Source organism: Diuraphis noxia, unplaced genomic scaffold (genome assembly GCF_037042655.1).
Source record: "Diuraphis noxia isolate RWA-SAM2 unplaced genomic scaffold, SU_Dnox_SAM2 contig0004, whole genome shotgun sequence".
Taxonomy (NCBI): domain Eukaryota; kingdom Metazoa; phylum Arthropoda; class Insecta; order Hemiptera; family Aphididae; genus Diuraphis; species Diuraphis noxia.
The window spans coordinates 44,233,064-44,258,190 of NW_028301714.1; the positions used below are offsets into that span (position 1 = coordinate 44,233,064).

A 25,127-nucleotide genomic window follows, 5' to 3' on the forward strand; every position below is an offset into this window, starting at 1 on the left:
TCATTCATACTTTTTGAATTTATTTACCTTAAAATCAGTTACATTATTTAATTCGTCTTACTTATAATATTTACTTTATTTAGATATAAACTATATAATGGAAACTTGTCCAAGAATTGAATGCAATATAATAATAATATGTTATACTATTATAGTATTATTATTTTAGTGCGTATCGATCACAATTTACACGTAAAACTCGAACATTAACTGGATTATATAGAATATTATACCTAGGTACTTATACGAAAGTTACAGACAAGACTGATTTAGATACAACGGACGTTTTGTTTTCGAGGTTTTGTTTTAATTGTATAAATTATGCAAGTTGAAATTTAGAGCTCAATCCGAATCAGTTTACCTTAACGGAAACTTTTACTCGAGGGACCCGAATAATAGCGGACCAACGACGGGTGTGATACAAGACGCCAATTCCGTGAAATTCGATACGCTCGAAAGCTCTTAAACGGTAACGAGAATATTATGTTAGACACACACACCGGACACTTTTTTAATTGACTTTTCGATATTGGTGTGCCGTGGTGACCAAATGCGAAATCGATCAACGGTGCCACATCCATTAACAACGACTATATTATTATTTATACTATAGGTACAAATGATTATTTTTAGCGTACGATATCACAATCGAATTTTTGTGATTTCCAAAATAAATTATTTTGAACTGAGTTTGATGAATTTTTTTACATATTGTTTATTTTTTTGGTATTTTTAATACTCGTAATATTAAAATATTATAGGTATTTTAATTATTTTACTCGTCTAAACTTAAATGTTATAGGCTTTGGTAATTAAGTATTCAATGTTTGGTATACTTATATTTTAGCTAATTTAAATTAAAATACAAATAATACAATCGATTTTGTTTGTTTCATTAGGGAAATATTTTCGACTATTTATTTACTTCCCTGTTGACCACTATAGATTACACAGTTCAAGCGTCATTATATATACATTGTACAATTTGTACATAATATATTGTACTTCTTATATGGATTTGCGAACGTTCACCGACTACGGAGTATAGATGAAACGAAAATAATCTACATCGTCTGGCATGAGGCAATATTTTAATATTATATTGGTATAGACGGTATAGTTACTCGGTTTTATCAGCCTACACCGTTCTGGTGTGGGTGGTGGAGGTACCTAAGGTACTGTGCCGCATAAAAGTACAAAATTCGGTATTAGCCGGACGAAGTTTATACGCAGTGAACGATGGCGTGTACCTTTAATAGGTGTTATTATAGGTACCGGTACATTAGAATTAAGTACGTAAAAACTAAAAAAAAAAATGAAGAAAAAAACAACAACAAAAAACAAAAGGCCGCATTAACTGCACCGATAATATATGCGTCATGTGTACGTTCGAAGAATAATGCACGTCAGTTGTATTATAGGTGCGTATTTTAGGTGAGTGCCTCGCAGTCCATAGTATTGTACTGACCGGCGAGGTGATGAGACGATAAATTATCATTATTATTGTAATGTACAAAGAAAGAAAATATAATATGGTGCATTCATTTTGTGTGTTCCGCGGTCGGACCGCACTGGACCAGAGAGTAAGGAAAAACAATAGACGACAAAATATCCGAATGAGGCGGATGTTTATATTATTATTATGGTGTTAAATTATTACAAAATACTATTCGCTGCTGGCTGGCTGTCGTGTGCGCGTTCGTGTACTCGTGCCGCGTGTCTGACGACATCTGTTCGTGTCCCCGCGCACCGTTTATTGTTATATTATTATTATTATTGCAAGAGGCAGTCGTATTTTACTACCTACAACTTCGTATTATATCAACGGTAGCGGCCCGTTCTGATCGTATTGTGCATCTCCCGCGCGAGCCACTATACCATCATATTATTATTATAGATATACCCAGTGTATAATAACTATAATATATATTATTATTATACAACAATACACATTACATTATATTATTATAATAATATTATATTTTGTGTCCCCGTGCGGCCTTTGAAAACGCGCGTTTTCGTAGTATAATGGTGTCTGTGAACGCGCGCGCGTGTTTGTGTGTGTGTGTGTGTGTGTCGTGTGTGTCTGACTCATTGACTGCGTCCGTCAAAAACTCCGGTCACCCTCCAGTCATGTCATGTATTTTATTGCACATTCAAAATAGAATTTTCCTCCCTACCTAAACACTCGCCACCCAGGATCAACTGCGATATTAATACGTTCGTATCGGATAGCGGCAACGACCGTACCGCAAGAAGTTTTTATTGCCGCCTCCGATGTGGCGATGTTCATGATATAAACGCACATCGCATTCGACCCGGCACAAAACCCTCTGCGGTGCGAGAAACGTACATCACAAATCACACTATACACACCAAACAACCCTCTCTGATATTATTAAACTGAGCTTCAACATCATATAATATATTATTGTGTTTGCAGTGTGGGTTCGTGAGTGGGTGTGCCCACGGGATAGACGACCTTCAAAAGGAAATACTGCAAGTATATGACGATTGAACGATACATAATCATTCGCTTTTTATTACATAATGTACAATGTATATTCATGTGTGTTTATTTCAAAAAGCTTTGCGCGCCCCGATCCCCTGAGTTGACACTTTTTAACGTAATTGTTCGTGATAGTGTTGTACACTAGGGGATGGGTGAAAAAATACAAAATTAAAGTCACGTTAGATCGTGTTCGACTCTACACAACACGTCGCATCTTCGTAACCATGTGCTACGATGAGACATTAATTATTAAAGACACCACATTCGCCACGTAATATGTACGCTGAATAGTGAATGTATTAATGCTTGAACCCCATACATCGTTGTCGAAGGTTCTAAGACCTACATGCAGTCTTAAGGTTAAAATTATATTTTGATTTTATTCTCATACATGATGCATCTTGTTATTTATTATTATGAATTATGAGTAATGAGTTACAATTGTATTTTGTTATTTGATGTGAAAAAAATCGAGTAATTTTTGCACTTCGTATAATATATTGATATTTATGTATATTATATTCTATTTTTATTTCATATCCCCATCTGCAGGTTTAACAGAATGTTTTTGTGAAAATTAAGTAATTATCAAAATTCTCTAGTTGCAGTAATTTATTTATCTTACCTTTTTTTTTTTTAACTCAGGTTGGCTGTTATTGGTTTATTCAAATGAACTATAATATTTTAGTATTACATTTTTAATTTACTATAGATTTTTTAAACATTTGGTATAAGTACACAAGAATAGATAAAAAAAACTAGATGATTGACGAATAAAATAATAAAAAACAATAATAATTTACCTCTTTAATACGCTTGCCAACATATTAAATGGTTTTTAAAACACTTTATTCTTCAATGTAATTATATAGACATAATATTATAGTTCATCACAATATATAAATATAACATCATATTTGGGAAAAAAATAATATCAAATAAACAGTTATCAGACTAGTTTTTCGTTAAAAATTAAAATTAAAGTAGGTAGTTGAATATTATTAAATATCTAATTATTATAAATATCAAAAATTATGATTCTATTTATTTGATGCACTTTATACTAATTGCACCCTTGTAATGGCATTTGATTATAATATATTTATTTGATTATCTTGATTTTTCTGAAATATTACATTTAATATTTCATATAGGTATAGGTGGAGTATATAATACGTAAGAAAATATTTTCTGACTTAAGAAAACTTCTGTGTAACAATATCCATATAAATCCGTTAAAAACCAACAATTATTTTCAAACATTTAAAATCACTTCTTAATTATACTTCATTAACAATTAACATACTACCTGAACTGAAAATGGGAGAAAATTTGTAAGCAAGTATGTAATTATGTGAAACTTTTTAAATAATAAAACCAGGAAGCAACAGAAAAAAAATTCGAGTGACCTCGGTAATTGTTGTTAAAAATTAAAAATTATATATTTAAAATAATTGACAAGCAAACAAATCTTATATTAAATATATTATACTTATTAGTCGTTAGTCATTATTTTATAATTGTAAAATAATAATACAAAAATATTCAACGTATTAATCAAGAAATATAAAAATATGTCGGTACTGTATATTGCGTAGAGTTAGAGTACCTATATAGGTAATATTTATAATGATAACTGTCTTGTAAAACACATTACAGAGGTTGTAAAAAGGTGGTAAAATCATTATAAAAACTCTGTTGCAATAATTATTCTATATATTGGATTAATTGTCTCATAAGCGTATAAACAAATATTACAGACAATATGCAAATAAAATTAAAGAGCTACTTTTAAGTTTTCCAGTTTGTTTTAGCGATGATTTACTAAAATTTAGAATTTAATATTTCGTCATTAACCTAACAAGGCAAACAAAGTTGGACGAGTAGTGTTCATCGCATCTGGAGTATCTGATATTATAGCTTTTCCGGATTACAAAAAAAATAATTTTAAGATTATTTGAATAACATTTTAATATTTTGTTCGTTTTTATCATCAAATGGTCCAATATTTTTGAAATTTTCTAGACTCCATAAAAAATAAAAAAATATGAAAATGTGAAAGTTGAAATTACTTTATGTCTACTAATATTATTTTATATTTTATAAAATATAACATATTCTTGTTGAATTTATTATTTTGTTTTTAAGTACATGCAGTTGATTATTATTCAATTTATTTAAAGGTTCATATAACAAAATATTTAATGTAAATTAAACATTTTTAATGCAATTGCCAATTTTTAACATAATATTATTTGTTTAATTTTATCCTGAGGCTAAATAACTTTATTTTATAGTTCAAAAGATAACGAAATCCAGAAAAGAAAATGTTTAAATTCTACATTTTGTATTTGATAATGCTCGCATTAAACAAATTAAATCGTCAGTAAAGCCTTTGATAAAATTAAAAGAAAAATAATTTTATCTTGCAATGATAAAATAAATCAAATTAAAAGCAGTTTATCAAAACATGTTATTTTGAATTATTATAAATGTATAGAAGTTTTATACGTAAACTAGGTTTTGTAGTTTTGTACATGGATTTATTTAAAAATATAAAAATTATTATAAAACAATAAAGTCATTAAATAGCATGCATTTATGAACTTCGATGTTTACTTAAAATATTTGCATGGAAATTTTTAATATAACAATATATTGTGTCTAAAGTCTACTCAAGAAACAATGAAGGTACCTACCTAATCGTGAAACAATAATGTAGATACAATGATACAAAATATAATATTCAAAATGTAACCATAAACATAATTATTTTAACACTACATGGGTAAATTAGTGTTATTATTTTATAACTTTTATAATATTATCCTGACCTTGAAGTTATTAAGCTGTTTTTTTTTTAATATGCATGGGAAATTGTCTATAAATAAAGTTTGTTGGCATCATTGGAAAATATTTCATTTTATGTGGTATTGTACAATATTATTATAAGTTATGACGTATTTATATATATATATATAAAAAAATGACTATAAGATACATATATTGTGTACCTACTCATTAAATTATTTATAATATGTTGGTCAATTAAACATTGAACTATAAAACATTTTTTTATTACCTATCTAGTATTTACTAATGAAATTTATGAATAAAAATTCGTTTAATTTATTTAAAATGTATTTCTTTATTTCTTTAGTAAATATATTTTTTTCAAATATACAAAAAATATTTAGACATGTGTACATTTATTTTTCACCAAACAATTAGAAATAGAAATAGAAATTTTATTGAGAAAAATGTTTTTGCTTAATTATATTCATCGTGATTTTAAATTTTAAGTTTTGTTAAACCATTATACAGTTAACTACATAATTATTATTATTACATGAAAATTAAAATTAGTATGTAATTGTTTCGCAAATAAATACAAATTTGATGTGAAAGGAACAATAATTCTGAAAACATGACATAATATTGAAATAGACAATATACCTGACTAAATATTTTACATTCAGTTTGTTATAAGGTTGTTCTATGTTGAATAATTTATTGTATTTATACTTGGTGAATGGGCACTAAATAGTATTAGATTTAGAATGTGCTTAAAATGTAAATGTTGGATAAAAAATTTAAAAACATGAAAACTTAAAAAATCAAATGCGTTGTAAATCCAATTCTTCAAGACAGTTGGATAATTTTTATAACAAATTTGAATTACTCTAGGTAAACTATTAATAATTGAATTTCAAATGGAATAAGGAGTTTAAAGGAATATATTATGGTAATGAACTAAATTCTTCCATAAATGTATTCACTTTTAAGTTTTTTTTATTTTAATATCTTGTGAAAATTAAAACAATTCATCGTGCCATTGTCGTTCCGCATCGTTAAAGTGAGATTGCAAAACTTTTATTTATATTATACGTGTAGTTATAAAGAAATAAAAGTTTTAGTATTTTTGCAGTAAATATAATTATTTCTTTGATTAGATTATGAAAAATGAACTCGCTAAAAATTAAATATTTATTATATTGTTAAATTGAACTTTTTATCATGCATTTATTAAATACTATTTTAACAATTATAATTTTTAAAGTATATCCGTTCATTACGTTCATTTAAATTAATTTTTCTTTTGTTGAGTACGATATTTTCGTAATAGAACTCACAATTTTTTTATGGTATACTTACACCTATAGGTAGGTACTACATTTTGTGTTTGTACTTGTAAGTCTGTAAACACACATTTGATATAATCATTAGCTTTTTATTATATCAGTGGTAATTTGGTAGGCACCTTGTTAGAACACTCGGTGATAAATACGATCTCATAATTTCAGATAATGATAAATGCCTTTTACTCGACGCCGCTTGTCTATTATAACTGTTAAATTAGTTACTCTGTGTGGAGGTGGACTGGGCGATTTTCAATTTAATAGATAGTGGACAGTTAAATTAAATGCTTGCTCGCCCGGGCCTTAATAAGAGGTTTTTAGAATTATTAGTGCAGACCCGCATGCCCCCACCATCTACTATCGCTATACATATTACAGGTGGTGTGTGGTTTTATTTAAAACTACTGCTGTTTACGAAAATACACCCTCGGGTATTGGCCGTCCTATTGTTATTACCCTATGTAACGTTTCAATATGTGCATGTAGATTTTAAGTATATAATTTTGAAAATTTAAATTTAACCTCCAGGGAAATTTTGCTCAACGATATGACATGTGAACTAAAATTGAAAGAAAATTGTATGTTGTAGTTGAGTGAATGTTTGATTGGATGTGATATGTATAATCGTGTACAATTGTATAATGTCAATTCAGTTTATAGAAATACCTCTCTGTGTAAATTTCCATACGACGTGTATCGGTAAATAATAATGTAAAGATATAATTATAAATACAGAATTTATTAATTTTATATCTTTACTCTTATAAATTCGTTTAAACAAAATATATTGGCTTAAGTGTTAATATTTTTTTTTTTTTAAATGAGTAATGAAAATTTTTTTCACAAGTCAGTTGGGATTTTAATAATGTGTGAAGTTAATAAAATTAAAAACCAAAAGACTTATTGTGTAGTTTGTTGCAAATATAACAACATAGTTAGATGAGAGAAAATAATGGGAAAATTGAAATAAAATGTATTTTCACACTAATGACGTTCTCTAAATCTTTTTCAACGTTTCCTCAATTGTCATTGTGTACTTGGTGATGTACTTTTATAATCATATATTTATTTATTCAAAATAAGACGTGATTTTATGTTATTCTCAGTTGTAAGACTTGATGTACCTTGAGTGTCTTCTAAAAGCATTCTATAGCGCTTTAATCCACCACGTTTCCCGAGATACAACTAATGGTAGCAGATTTAACACACTCATACATTTTGATAGGCCCCGAAAAGTAGAAGGTGGCAGATGCCTGAATGGTGGATGGGCGGATGGGGTCAAAAAACGACTACTTTTGACATGCACTGTTTTTACGGTCCTTATCAATCTTATGTTGTAGAGCATGTGAGCCGGTGGTTTACCGTATGCGCCATTATTACTTTTAAAAGTAATTAAAGCCCGCCGGGTGAGAGTCTCCTTGATGGATTGCCCGTCGGCAGATGGTCACCAATTTACGAGACACGTTTTCCTATTATCTGTGACCACAACCGAAACGGTTTATAAACAATTAAAAAAAATGTATATACTATATATATATATGTTTTATAATATAATAATATATTACATTAAAAAAACCCAAACAAACAAAATTATCGACATAATTTGTTGTGGGTTCTTTTTTCCATTCGCGTTGGATGTATTCAATTTCACGCCGCATCTAAACTCTTCACGGCCAGCTTACGCGTGGCTAAACACTGACTCCCATCACTGTCGGTGTGCCGCAGCCGCAATCGATAAAAAACGGTTCGAAATTTTTATGAAGACGAAAGATAAAAAAAACCTATTCACAAACTCGATAGAATGACTAGTGATGTGTTGGGACGTGATGTCGTATACGCGAGAGAAATTTTGATATGAGCAATTTCAAAAACAAATAAACGCACGTAAGCACTGATTATATAGTTTTCTTTCCGCTTCAAACGAAAAATAAATGAATATTCTCTTATATATATTATATTCAAGTAGCAGATTTAAATTAGACATTTCATTTTTCAAAACAATGTATAAGTTATGAATTATTTATTTTATTAATAAATTAAATCTGGAATATTATAGTTTTATTGTAATATTTTATGATCAGATATTATAAAAAAATTATTGAAACATAAATTGTTTAATTTTGTTATCCTTTTGTCTAATTATCATAACTAAGTTACCTACATAATATAGCATAATGTTATATTATTTGAGAAAAGTAAGCTTGCAAACGAAAAGTTGAATATAATTAATATATATTAGATTGTAAGTAAACACACGTTGTTGATTAAATTGAGATTATCTAAGTAAATTATTAACTATTGATTTCAAATAATTTAATTTTAATGACACTACTCGTATTGTTTCTAAAATAAATAAATAATGTGTTTAGGTGAAAAAGTGTATATTTCTTTTTTTATGCACAATTTATTTAGTTCTTAAAACTGTTTTTTCATTTTCACGTGTCAAACAAATTATGAATAGATTATCATAGTTCAATTAAGGTTACTATCTTAGGCTATTAGTTTATTTATTATCTCATAAATAGTATAAATATGAAATGTATATTGTTTTTTGTATTATATTTTTCATATAATGTGAATAATTACATAAACCGAATCAAACCTCACTCAACAAAAAGAAAAACTCACACTCATACACTAAATCTAGGTCATATTGTGTTAATGTTTATGTAGGGGCTTAATGTTTGGAAAAATTGGATTTTATTTGAGGTGAATCTATTATACTTAAAACAATTTAAAATACAAATGTGAATTTAATTATAAATTATAATACAATTCTTAATGAAATAAAGACTTTTGTGTTCACTAATTGTAACAATTTGAATTTAATGACAATTAATTAGTTTTAATTAATTTTAAAATTGTTGTGCTGAACATAATACTTAAAGGATGCAATCGCTCAATGCTATGATTTTACTATTTTAGTGCCTATTCTCATAATTTTTATACACTATGTTATAATATTATTATCACATTAACTATTTTAATACTGGTTATTGATAGGTAAAATTAAACTGATCTAACTTAATGTAATTTATAATTTAATATTTTATTTATTTTGATTATATTCGAATATGAGTGTGTGTACATTATACAGCTTATAAGAACTTGAATATTTTTACGAAAATATCAGGATTTATCAGGATTTATCAGTTTAATATTATCAAAATTCCATAATTTTTCACTAAAATTATTTGGTATAGTTTGATATAATGTGGGAATTAATTTAAAAATAACAAATATTTTATACGTTAGAAAACTTTTTTTGAGATTTTTATCAAGGTCTAACAACAATTTGAACTAATAGATAACATAAATAACTACATTAAATGTAAATTTAACAGTATGACAATTAGATTTTTACTTATAATCTTATTTTATTGTATTATTCGATAATAACAAAAACTTAAATATAGGTATGAAATCTTTAAAATTACCAAATTTGATGCAATTCTATTTTATTCAGGGTATTACTTTTAAAATATTTACTATACGGAATATCAACGATAGTGAGATATGCTTTGTTTTTTTACATACTATCTAATATCGATCATCTTATTGTATAATGTAAACAAAAAGATTTAACATAAACCAGTTACAATAGTAGTGTCAACAATAACTGAATTTAAAATGTATTTATACAATAAGTTTGTTTGTTTTATCAATGGCAATAAAAATATCATGGATATCATTTAATAATATGTTTTTGAAAGCCATAGTTTATTCAAAAACAATGAAATTAAAAGTGCTTTTTGGTAGACTAAATTATGTTTGAAGAAAAAAAAACGAAATTTTACATAGTCTTGCGTATACACAGTGTAAACAATATTGTCACTAAAAAAAAAGAGACATATGATATGAAAAACACGTATTTTTTATGTTATCCCTTTGAAGTCAATGAAGAGGTTTTGCCTAAAGCACAATATATATGGGGTGTTAAAATGCACACTTGCAGTTTTGTTTCTCAGAACAAAGTTCAACCGCTAACAATACCAATTAATTTTAGTTAATTAAGATTTTTTTTTTCATTAAAATGTACCAATTCGAAATAATTGTTGAACAACAAACAATTTGCATTTATGAATATACTAATGAACCCAACTACTATTGTATTGAATACGCATATTATTTATTGAGCATTATCATCTTTATCATCGATATACCAAGATATTGTAAATCCATTAACAATAATATACATGTATGATGCTATTGTGGTTATACAGGCTTAAGGCCCTAGCCAAATTAGCTAGTTTCACGTTATTTAGCAACCTCCCGCAAGAGAGCTCATAATATCAGAGGTTTGGCAAGATTGATGATGTCCCAGATGATCATCGTTTCCTTGTTAATGCCTTTGGCCTCATATAGCAAAAATATGAATGAAAAAGACAACGAAAGAGAGAGAGAAGACCTTCTCAGCCCTCGTCACCAAGTTATGTCAGGCGGAGAGTAGGAAAACCACCAACACCCGTTACTTAACGGATTATGATATTACCCTGAACATACAGCCTTAGCCTATTATATATCTATATTTGGTACATAGCAGAAAATAAAACAAAATACATTTTTAAAAATTATTGTTTTTTGTTGTGCGGAAAACTATCGTTATAAAATCTAACGAAGATTCATGTTGTTTTAATTTAATTTGTTTCTATTTAGTTGCAGGTAGTGTTATAAAAAAAAAAGTCGATGAACAACTGAAAACGTATTTTGAAAATGCGCCACAAAATGTGTTCGCGTCCGCAGGCCAAAACGTCTTACTGCCATGCCGGGTGAGGCATTTAAACGATAAAGTGGTAAGTGCACTTGATGTATCGTATAACATAAGCATATAATATAGCTATTAGCTACAATACATAATGCATAAAAATTGTTGATGTCTTTTTAAAGTGCAGTTCTTGCTGTATAACTGTTCTTGAAATTCTAAAGATTTATTAAATCGAACAAATACGATACGCGATTCTTAATAGATAAGCTGTCCAGTAGTATATTAGTTAAAATAATAATAATAGTAAAACATAGTCATTGGCATAGACTTCATATAATATGTATTATTGCATGGCTCGTGGTATTTTACGTTTATATTATCATCTCAACATTGTCGATTTATTACAAAACTTTTCTTTAGCTAAAAGTATGTTTCATTTGATTTATTGAGACAACTATTATTATGATTATTATTATTATTATTGACATTGTTCGATAATTTTTTCACTTGTTTTTTTTCTTATGAAGAAGCTACAGCAAATGATCATTGGAGGTCAAAATAAAATAAAATAAAATAAAAAGGTCAATAAAATAAAAATATTCATTAAGATTAATAAAATGATGTACATTTAAAATGAATAAAATCTAGTTTAATGCAAGTATACCCATCTATTAAATATTCAAATATAAACAATATTTTTTATAAAAAATGAAAGTATCTACTTAAAATTACAACCAACTTCAATTGATTTATTATTAAATTTTACTTAGTTGTAACGAAAGCATTCTTAATTTATTCAATATATACCTATGTATATACATTTTATTATTTTTATGTATATAGAGTATTATGGTTTAATACAAATATAATAATAATCCTAAGTAACTGTAATAATGATGACGATGATGATAATATTATGTTGTAGGCCACTCTTGTGAAGAAATGTTCATGATAGATATAATATAGTTCGAACATCGAAGAGTGCAGGCAAATTGAAAGTTTAGAATAGGCCACTTTTACTATAAAATATTTACAGATTATATCGTATTTTGCATACTTATACTGGCGAGTGGTGACCATTAAGACCTATACAATGTACTGTATACGTATAGCTACATTAGTACATTACTAATGGTTGAAAACAATAATTACTATACTCTAGTATAGTGTTTAAAAGGGTTTTCTGAATTCAAGTGATTTGAAGTGAACTATGGCTATAAGAATGGCATAAAATAAAGTGGATAGATAGGTGCTTACCTAATAAGATAAATACTAGATAGTTTATAATATATCTATTTTGTGGTTTTGGATGTCACGAAATCTCTCTCGTGGAACTTTTCAAGGCTTGATATTTTCATATTGAATACAAAATGCACCATATTTTAAATATAAGAATATTGGCTCAATATCTTATTTAAAAATAATTGCTTTTTTACTTTAATTTGTTGATGGATGTATTTTTTAAACATTATTGTTTTATGCCTATTAACGTTTATTTTTACTTCTTAAATTAAAGTAATAAGATTATTTCTAAAAACATTGAATCTTAACTTACAATAAGTTTAATGTTGGGTTTAAAGAAATTTAATTGAATAGTAGAATCTAGAATTGTAAATAATTTTACAAACCAAAACCAGCCCCTTGATTTATTATTTAATTATTTTTTAAGAATTTACTAATAAAAGTAATAATATAAAAAAAAAATGTGTTCATATTTTTTTTTATTCATGAATTCCATTCAAAATTTATGCTGTTCACCATTACAAACCTTTTTAGTATAAATAATTTATATTTTAAGATGCACTTTAGGATAAGTTCATAATAGTGAGAATTCAGAATTCAGTGAAATCAAAGGTATAGGAAATTATTCAATGATAGATATATGTATCTGTAATTAATATTATAAATGATAAGTAGGTACCTACCATAAAGTTTTAACCATAATATTTTATATCTCTGGTTGATATTTGAATACTTAATACACATATTAAAATATAAAGTCATAGTGGATTTCGTTAATTATTTTGAATTAAAAATGAATCAATGGTTGAAACTTAAAAATAAATATCAAAAAAGCTCAGTATCTTAATATAAGAAATAAATATTTATTATGGCCCGAATTAAGACATCTATAGTAGCTTAGTAGTGGACACTTAGTAGTGGGTCCCCATTAATTAAGTTAACAAAGTACAGTCGTATACATTCCACCATGTGAACATTATAATATTGGTAATATTAACGAATATATAACTTTATAATTACTTTTTGTCAAAAAATAATATAATTAGTATAAGATTTTAAATTCTAAGGGCCTATAAAAATAAATTACATTGAAGTATTTACTTACTTATTTTCATTACAAAAAAATGTATTGTTAACTAGCTGTATAAATCCGATTTCACTTGTGAAAAATTGAAAAATTAAACGAAATATATAAAATTTGGTGTTTTATTAGTATATCTCTGTTTCATTGCTTCTCAATTAATGGACAAACCAGCGTCGGTGTACCTAGTTCTGTGAATTAACTTGACCGAAATAGGTAATCATCCTGTGTTGAACTTGATATAGCACTTCTATATATATTTTTAAAGCTATTTTTTTTCTTCTTCTTCGGGTATAACGACCACTACTTTTTAAAGCTATAATAGGTATTATACATTTTCTTTACACCTTTAAAAACAATTTCTGAAATTATTGTCAAAATCTGTTGAGTAGTTTAGTTTGAGAGAGTTACTAAGTCTGTAAGTTACAAACATTCGGACAATAATCAATGGCAACTTATCTACATATATATAAAAATGGATTTCTGTCTGTTTATCTGTCTGTCTTTGGTGCATTCCTAAACGGCTAGACCAATTGTGACGAAATTTGATATCGGGATATATTAGACCTATGGGAAGAAGAGATAGGCTAAGTTAAAAGTGATAGACACAACCCCAAGAGGTGCTCATACTAACATTTTGAGATTTACGATGGAAATTTTTGTTTATAGATGGTTTCTATTAGTGATGGTTGCTTATTTAATTATTATTATTATTATTTATTATTATAGTAGCTGAACTGAACCCGTGAAAAATCCTATTTTTTATATGTCTCAAACTGTGTTAAATTCGTTTCCTATGATAATGTTAGCAGTATATTTTTAAACATATATAGAAAGATAATGGTTAAAATATACTCTGGTATATACTCTATAACTATAATTCTACTACAGTACAATAGTACCACAGATTTTTTATACAAATTATTATTATACATGTTCAATATTTATTATAAATGATATTATGTGTATATTATTATAATCTGTGATAATACATACTATGCTATTATCATTGATGCTAGGGTAACTGTTGAGATGGTATGGGTATGTTGTAAATGCAAAAATGTTGTATAAGCACCATCAATTGCATCAGTGGTTAATACGGTACTGAATATTAGTATTTACTGTTGATTAATTAATTATATCAAGTCAATATACCAACATAATATGTAAAATTAATTAATAATATTACTTTCATAGAATTTAAAGTAAAATGTTATCTTTTTAAAATAATTTAATTTAATAGTTTGAGTACATTGTTATTATTTTAATACTTAGGTGCATATTAGTTATATAAAATAAAAGTTAAAATGTGTAGGTAATTCCAACCCCACACCTGTTATTGGGGTATATTTATAATTTATGTTAATACGTTTGAATTTTCATAGAATATACATTTATATGTGTATTTTAATTTTGACCAAATTACTAGGATCATATCAATGATATAAATATTATATTATTGTTGTTAGTATAGTTGATACACGTCATATTCAGGAGAAAAATAGTATAATTGATGTTCTAAAAACCGACAATCATTTTAAAATCAGTCTAGTAATGACACTGTAAATTAATGATGCTTACTAGGAATCCAGACCTACATAGGAACTAATTTTGAATGTCACACGGATATAATATAGTGTTGTTGTTTTTTTTTCTTTAGTTTGACTTTAAATTTGATATATTTGCACTCTAAAAAGTACAACTGACCATTCAATAAAATATAAAGCCTGACATAATATTGGTCTTTTACATAAGTGGGCTCTTCTTTAATCCTAGCTTGCATGCTATTGGTTCAAATTATGATTGATGATACTATTATACATAATTTATACAAATAGTACTCAGCCTGTGATATTTAATACATTTCATATATTATGCATAAGATAAATAATTAGATTTTAATTACTTATTTTATCATATCAAATAAATAATTTGTTAGGTAGTTAAATTAAAAAAAAAATAGCATGGTGGATAGTAAATTATTGTGTAATAAATGTGTCTTTAGTTGGGTATTTAATTTAAACTCACTCGTGTTTTGTATTAAATGTAAACAATATATTATGGAAAAATGTGAAAAGAAAAGTTCAAAATGTTGATTAGATGCGTAATTGACAACCTGCTACTAGTTCTTTTAGAATCAAACATCTCTGTGGAGAATATAATACATATAAATTTTTTTTAAAGGTGAGTGAAATTTATTTACAGAAATATGTGTGAAATTTCATGCAATACGATCAAAGAAAACGTAACCTTTGATGTCAAATATTTCTTCAGTAAATGCAACAAAAAGAGTTGTAAGAGTTTCATAAAAAATATTTATATTTATATTGTCTTGTGAATATTATATGTATAAATACATAATAATTAAGGCAAATAGTTTATCTATTTTATGTTTAAGTTTAATTTTATATATTTATATATACAGTATACAGTATACGCTTTTGTAATTTGTGTTAGTGTATGACAAGCATATTATATACTTATTATACTTATTAGTAATTTTGATTAAATTAGTCAATTATTTTACATATATTGTTTATTTATGAATTAAGTTCGAAAATGTATTATTAATGCACTTATTTCACATATTAAAAATACATTCTCTTTTTTTTTGAAATATGGAAAAAAAACATTTATATAAAATGTGGACGTACTATTGAAATGTGTCAATATTTATTTATTGTTTTAAATAAATGACTTCGAGAGTTAATTAAATATAGGTATTAAATTATGAGACCGAGATCAATAAATGGGTACCTTACATATAAAGTAGTATCAATACTACGATATTTTCTTCCACTGTAAATAAGTTTATCAATTGATTCGTTTTCAATAAATTTTAAAGTACTAAAAACTGAACGTATATAAATCATAACTTACTATTATTTTATTATATTGTATCATACCCATAATAGTCTATTACTGTAATTATACATTTGATGAAGACCTTGTTATAAAATGAAACACGTTTTGGTAGTTACAATTTAAAAAATAAACTATTGGACAATTCGTTCATAAATAAAGTAGGTATTTCTACACACTTATATAGTATTTTAGTTACCTACATAAATATATACATGGAGAAGTGGAAAGCTATAAAGTTTTTGTTCGGTTGGAGTTTGAGTACTCTTTTTTTTTTGTATATAAAATATAAATATATATTTTATTGGTTCAACTTACATTATATATTTCAAAATATATCGAACAAAATGATAAACTTTAGGAGAAAAGAGGATCATTGTATAAAAAAATATATAGGTTATATATCATGATAGGTTGACTTCAACTTACCCTAAAACAATATATTAATGTTTTAGTGCAGCATGCACGTCAAAAACGTCCTTCCTCCCGAGATTTGTTACATTTGAAAGGTTTTCTTCGTCCTAGTACTCCCTACTACTTTAAAATTTCGTGTATGATATCTTATAACCCTTTCAGAGGGAACTTTTGAACTTTCACAACATAACGAAAACTTGTTTTCCAAATGGTTTTCAACAGAGCTAGTGGATTTTGATTCCGAATGCTAAAATCTACGGGCCAAATATTATTCTATATATTAGTTTTATACGCAGGCATTATATAGAATTATAGCCTATATGATCATATATCTCTTAAAATATTGGTACGAGCTGGATTCGATTAAATATTAATTATTAATTAAGTAATTAATCGTTAATTTTAAAACTATAATGAGACAAAATGCTGCATGACTTATAGTCAAAATTATCAAATCATATTGGTTTTTATTTTAAAATTGTTAAATAGTGATAAGTAGGTAATAATATAATACCGATATTGTATATTTAATTATACTACTTGATATAGTAATATATTATATTCGTTATTTTATTATTAAATATTTAATTTTGTCAGTAGGTAAAACATTTATATACGTAATATTAAGACGATTATTATACAAATCATAGGATAGCAGATTCGGTGTTGATAAAGGCGTTACGCTACCTAGTATAAATTGTGTATGTATAGATGAGTAATTATTATTAACATATTATAGTATTATACTGTGATATAAATGAAAAAGTATAGGCAATATTATGAAATAAGGCACAGATCTCGCATTATTATAATTGTTTTGAATATCACGTGTATGTTTGTGGTTAGAATTTGCAAAAATAATTTTTCTAAAAAAAACAAACGGGATGAAAACTCTAAATTAAAAAAATGTCGTACAACGGAACGGCGTCTTTGACGTTTGGTACCTATCGTCAGCATACATAAAATATATCTTGTACGGCTGTAGATACGCCGTGACCTGGCCGGTATACGTGTATTATACCTCTTGTTCTATTTTTCATTCCCGAAATACGAAACGAGAAACGACATGGTAAAGGTACCGGCTAACTGCTCCTCGCCTCTGAAAGTAAATGCACGTAACGTTAGCAGTCTATATTTGTATAATATATTATATAGAAGCAGTGGTAGTGGCGTCGGTACGGATGACGTTTTAATGAGCGTCCCGTACACGCCAAAGTGCGCGCGTAATGGATCTAATTGAAAAGCTCTGGCGCATCATTAAAATCCCAGTGCCGAGTCTGCAGGGGCGCTACATACACACACGCATATTATATAGTATGAATAAAAGTAGCGGCAGTCACAGTTGCGCAATACGCAAGCAGTTTATGACGTATAGTAAGTAATAATGGTTGTTTGTACATTATTGTATAATATCAGAAGCATACAGTATTTTTGGGAAGTGTATGAAGAGAGGAGAATTAAAAATTAAATTTGCAGTGATTTCAAAGATATATATTGACCAACTAAGAGTTTTTCAAAATATTTCATATAAGGAAAAAAATATAGGTGTTTAAAATATATAAGTCGTGACTTTTAACAAGAAAAGTCACGCACCGATTAATAAACGTATATCGTACGGTGCTAACGCGATTTTGTAATTTTTAAAGATAGTATCTTGAAAATATACAGATTTATTATTAATTATTATGGTCGCAACTCGTAATAAAATATTTATAAATCATAAAAATATATTATTTTATACATTGTTTATGCTTAACCTAGTCATCAAAAGCGAACTATGAAAGTAACACTGCTATTGTGTCATAATATGGTTAAGGTTATTTTGAATTACTTAGGGGGGGGGGGAGGTGCCAAAATCTAGGAACATTTCTACTCCAATGTACACACCAGTACACCACTGGCTGCAGAAATAGAAGTATTAGAAGTTTTTTAGTTGTTGTTGTACAATATGATATTGGCGACGGCGGTGGCAAAAACAACACATATTATACGAACACAATATACCTACACATTACACATAGGTAGATGTGGGTCGGTTATCAGCACGGGTATGTAAGGCGGAAGGGCGGGCCCTGTAAAACCATTGGTGTCGTCGGTGGCGGTGTGATGAGATGGGATCGCAGGGAGAGCAGTGCCGGTCATTAGAGGGTCTGCTGACGTTATGAATAATCCGTGAGCATGGTATAGACACAAAGGGAGGTCGGAAACGACACACACGCACTCACTCGCACGCACGCTTCAGAAACACTTTTCACCCGGAGATTCTCCCCCTTACTACCGCATCTATCTCATCACGCCGTCATCCTTGGTACTTATTGTAGGCGATCTATGATTATGTTCGTCCAAATCCCCACACCTCTTTTTCAACAATCACGCTTAAGCGTACACCTGTGTCGTGGTTTCCGGCTGGTTCCGGTTTCCGATAACAGTGTGAGGGAAGGTTTAAAAACATGTATTTTTTTTAAATATATATATTTGTGTATAGGTCTATGTATATATTCTTTGCCTCCGTCGACCATTTACACCTCAATATAGTAATAATATAATATGCATATCGCATTTGCATAAATGTGCAGTAATGTCTGTCCTATTAATAATATACTATTTGAGATGATTTTTTTACACAAATTTAGTCGATTATACAATCAAATATTTGAAATAATTTATAATTATTGTTGTTTTATTACTAATCTGCTCCGCCCCGTCTTCGATTCACATGCCAACCACGTTTTTTCGTAGCTTGCACTTTTTTCCTGATATTTAGCTTCTTTTAATCCATCTTAAAATATACAAAACAATTATTAAATTATTCCCATGATATATATTTGACGAAACTGTTCTTCAAAGCTTATTTGTTTAATACAGAGATGCAAATTATTATTTTTTAAACATCGTTGCTCACGTACTATAATCATATATATATATGTATATTGTATATATATATTATATATACATCATTTATCCTCTTCACTTTTCTATGTTTATTTAAAACAGTACCAACCTTTAACATAGTATCAATAAAATCAAGAGTTTTTAAAATTAGCCAACAAGTTTTTTTTAAATATGTTAATTTATTAAATTAACTGTTAATTAATACAATAAATTATTAGTCATAATACAGTTAAAAAAAAGTAAAAACTTACTTCTTTTTAGTAATTTTGTTTTTGTTTAATTTTTATAAAATTTTGATTTTGAAAAATCTAAAATTATGTCACTGAGGTAGATACTAAATTAATTTAGCTCCACACGTCGTATAATTTTCAATAATATTATATTTTTTTTGCCTATAATAAATAAAAAATACATATAATAACATTATGGAAGATAAGAATTGTATTAAACATTGATTTTAAGAATGTTATTAGAAAGAAATTTGCGAGCAAAGCGATTGATTATATTCAGACATGAGCTAGTTATAATATAAATACCACTATTCCCTTATGATATGTGTTGATATGTGGCCACTATTATTAAGTATAAGTATAAACTATAAATTACAATATTTGTAATGCGGCTAAAAATTTCACAATATTTTATGATGTTATATTATTAACAATGCCTCTAAAAACCTACCACGAAAATTTATATTTTCCTTTTAATTATAATTTTAAATGAGAATATAATTTGTGTAGATGCCTCGTTAATAAATATTTATTTATATTGCATAAATAACAATGTTATATATTGTACAGTATTATAGCTTTACCATAAACAATAAGAAATTAGAATATTTTAGATTCTTAACAGAGTGAAGAATGCATTATATATCTTATTTCGTTTTAAGTATTACCTACCTTCACTTAAATATCACAATCCAAGTTAAAATAAAATGGTACAATGATGTATTTATTCATTTCACTGAATATTATTATTTATGAGTAAAATAAATATGTGTAGTTAAGTATTAACTGCTCAGTACTCAGTTATGTTTGTATGTTATTGTTTAATTTTTACTTAGTTTGGTAACATTTGAGGGTTTTATTAAAAATTAATTATATTACTTTCGGTATACCTATCTACTATAAAACTCTGTTGTGACAGTATTGATTATATGTATATAAAGAATAAAGATTATAAAGTAAACAATAATTACCTATTACCAAGGTAGTACATTTAATAGATTTTCGATTTGAATTCCATAAATTTATTGAAAAAAAAAAAAATAATAAATAGCGACTTCCATGCCACCACATGATTAGGATATATCTATAAAAAAATTTGTTTGTATAATTTAATAACCTTAATTTAAGTAAATTATTTAACCTAACAGTAGGGATATCATTTAAAAATTTAATTAAAAAAAATTTTTTTTGTTCTAAAAATGTTGAGTTTTAGATACGGTAAATAATTTTTAAAATATTAAAAATCTTTATTTCAGTTATTTATTTTTAAATAATTTTAGTATAAACATACCGAATTATGATGTCATTATATAATGTTGCACACAATTTTTAAGTAACAATAAATAAATATGGTCTTATTTATTCTTATTAAGATATAAATTATTTTGCTTTATCATTGCATCCAAATAATAAAATATAATACATTAATAGCTTGAACCAATAAAATACTGAAATGAGACGAGTACTTACTCAGTAATAGACACTTCTAAATTGTATTCAAAACATTGCTAGTTAGTAGTTGTAGAAAGTAATACTCTATGTTATTAAGACTTATTATTCATTTAAGAAAATATATTACTATTCCATCTGTTAAGCCGAATAATTTACCCAGACAAACATGGCCAATTTCTCACTTTTAGAATGTGTGTGTGCAGAACTTTGAATTATAATGTTTAATATTCCAAGTTTAAATAAAATTAGAAATTTTATAAAAACGAGATATTATAACTTTGAATTCCCTGCAGTCATAAAAAGTTTACAACTTTCTTGTGACTTGGTTTACGCTTCATATATTATTATGACAAAAGTAGATAATGTGGATATTGTAATTTACTTTATGTGTTATCAAGAATCTTTTGATTTATGCAAAACCCTTAATCTCAAGTATAATAATTGTACGTTTCTCTCATATGCAACTGATCAAATTACAAAAAAAAAGTTTTGCTCGAATATCAAATGAATATAATTAAACTTTTTTATTTACTTTTATACAACTTACTTTGTTGTGAAGCATTGACACATATACTACCTACCTACTTATTAGATAGGTAACAGTCTATACATTAAATTTTTTGTTAAAAAGAAGTATATAATGTTTTATAATTATCTATTTGAGTGCAGCATATCAACAATCGATTGAAAAATAGAATAATAACATCTGTATTTCCTTTTAAGTTTAAGATTGGTATCCGTCTGTGACTGTGCATCGAGTATAAAATAAACGGTAATAGGTTACATATACATAAGTATATTATTTATTATTGCTATATGGATCTACAAATTTAAGGTGATAGTGGTGGTACACATTTTAGTATTTAAATTATGTATTTTTTAATACATTCGGTATTAGGAACCTATTTATTATTTTTTTAAACAATTTGCAATTAAGATATAGTTTCAAAAACTACTATAAATCGTGAACAACTTGTGAATAATTATATCATCTATAAAAACATATTTGAGACGTCAAAGTTAAAGATTGTTTAAGATAAAGAGTAGTTTTATTTTTATATTAAATAAAAAGGTTAAACGTAAATTTGTTTATTCATAAATATTAAAAACTCTAGTTGAATTTAACATGTATTAAATATGGTATTAGACTGGACTTACCATAATTATATAATATATATATATATATAAACCTAATATAAAAGAATAATATAAATATTAAATATGATCATTTTTACTGATACCTAGATAATTTATTAAATTTCTAAGAGTATCTTTTAACGTTTCTATAAAAATAGTATAACATGTTTTGTAATAATATATTATTTTGTCCTCGGTAAAAGGTATTAAATTTCAATCCGATCACCCGCCGAGCTGGGATAATTTTTCTCATCAAATGAACTCTAATTTTTTAAATAAACCACTATTGTTTTATTTGAAAATAAAACCTGACTATTTTGATTTATGGAGCAATAAAACAAAAACTTCGGTATGCATATATTTTCAAACAAATTCGATTTGTATGGAAATTCGCGGTCGAGATTTGGTAAATTTATAACTAAAAGTTATTAAAGTCGACGTATAGTATAAGTATGTATTTTTTCTATGAGTTTTTGAACTGTTTAGTTTCTAATTTATCCCACTATTTACGTTGAAACTCAAATTGACCCGGTCAGAAACTCATCTAGAAACGTTTGAATCCATTTAACACATTTTAAGAGACACTTTAATCTAAACTCGAATGACTACACTTCAACATGCTCTCAAGCGTTAGAATCTGTTAAAATACTAATGATTTGAATATTAAAGTTGTTTCGTATAAACGCATACTGACTACTGAGATAATCTGGTGTAAAAATAGCCCTACATTGTAATTATTATTATTTAATTTATATTTTATTCCCGCAATATTAAATCTATACATATTACACATGTACTATGAGTGTTCAATGTATTTTTTATTAATTGAATATATATATATATATATAATTATTTATAATCTGTGCATACAAGTAGTACAATAAGTAAATTTTATTTTTAATTATTAAATATTAAAATATAATACAATTTTAAACGTATTAATTAAATATAGACACGAAATTATACAGTTATTATAAACAATACGTCATTTGTTTACGAGAAAATATTGTTTTAACGGAACTGAAACTGAACGAAACTGATTTACAGCTTGGCTACTAATATATTATATTTGTTTAATACGAGTAAATTAAATAAAGTATTTTAAGTAAATAAATAGAAATAATAATAATAATATTATTATTTTAATGTTTTAATCTTATTTTCTTTATAATTTAGGAATTACAAGTACATTTTAAGTTATGAATAAACATAAATTATAAAAAAAAGTTATTGAAAATAACATACTTATTGTAATATTCCAGTTTTAATTTGATTGAATAATATCATTCATATTAATTTATAAAATTATAATAGGTTAAAGATAATATGTTAAATCGAATTATAACTATATTATGTTTTTCATTTAGGTAATACTCGTATATAATACCTTTATAGTAACAATGCTTAATTAAGTGATTATTCTTAATATAAAGTATATACTGATTTAAGGATTTTTTTTCATCACGGTATTCCTTGAAACTAATTTATTTGATACAAAATTACCAATTATAATAAAATTGAAGTTTATTATTAATTACCAAGAATAATTTGTTACTATTTTATATTTATAATTATTATAATTTTGATAGCTTATTAATATATTTTTATTTTTGTGAAAATTTTCAATCTATACAATAAATGGTTTAAATTTTTGAATTTTATTTTTTGATAGGCGTAGTTTGTCAAATGTCGTAAAAACAGTATGAGACTGTCTTTTATTTAATTATGTGTATGTCAAGATTTAATAGTTAGGTATTTTTAAATGAAATATTGATACATAAAACCAAACTAAACCTTTAGATATTATTATAAGTGAAATATTAACTAATAATTCGCTATGGTGTCGGAAAGATTCAAATTTCACAGAACCTGTTTAATAAAAACTGCAGTTAATGAAACAAGCAAACTAATAAAATATTTTTTTTTCGTCTGTAGATATACCTACTAAAAACTAAAAAAAGAACTCCATACAGATTATTTATACAGATTTACTTCAAATGCACTACTTGTACTGTTTGAGCGAATATATATGTAAATATTGAAAATAACCACTTATGATTTTTTTATGGATTATTTAATTTTAAATTTGAACGAAAAATATTATATGTCTGTGCTGAAAATGTATCCATCAAATACCCACGATATTATAAATAGAGTATACTTACTTTTGACTCATTATTGGATCGTTTACACCTAACCTATGTCCTAGAGTCTAGGACCATCCCTATCCTAGACTATAATCATTACTCTATAATGATATTATACTTGTATTTTGTATGGGACGCACTTGCAGCACTAATTTGATAAAATGTGATGCAAAATATTATGAATATTAATTATCGATTTTCAACACCAAAATACTAGAATACGTATATTTTTGGATATATAACTCTATAGATACGAAATTTAGAGCCTATTGGCACTCTGTGATCTGTTGGCACTCTATAAACCTTTCATTCCT

The 25,127-nt window shown here is 26.5% G+C and overlaps 1 protein-coding gene across 1 annotated transcript in view; it reads left to right on the forward strand.

Moving 5' to 3' along the window:
* The window catches only part of LOC107169557 (uncharacterized), an 80,891-nt gene that overhangs the window by 5,765 nt on the left and 49,999 nt on the right, over nt 1–25,127 (forward strand). The window contains exon 2 of the mRNA XM_089227331.1: nt 11,308–11,444. Coding sequence (XP_089083457.1) covers nt 11,308–11,444 — 137 coding nt within the window. The remainder of the gene's footprint in view (nt 1–11,307; nt 11,445–25,127) is intronic.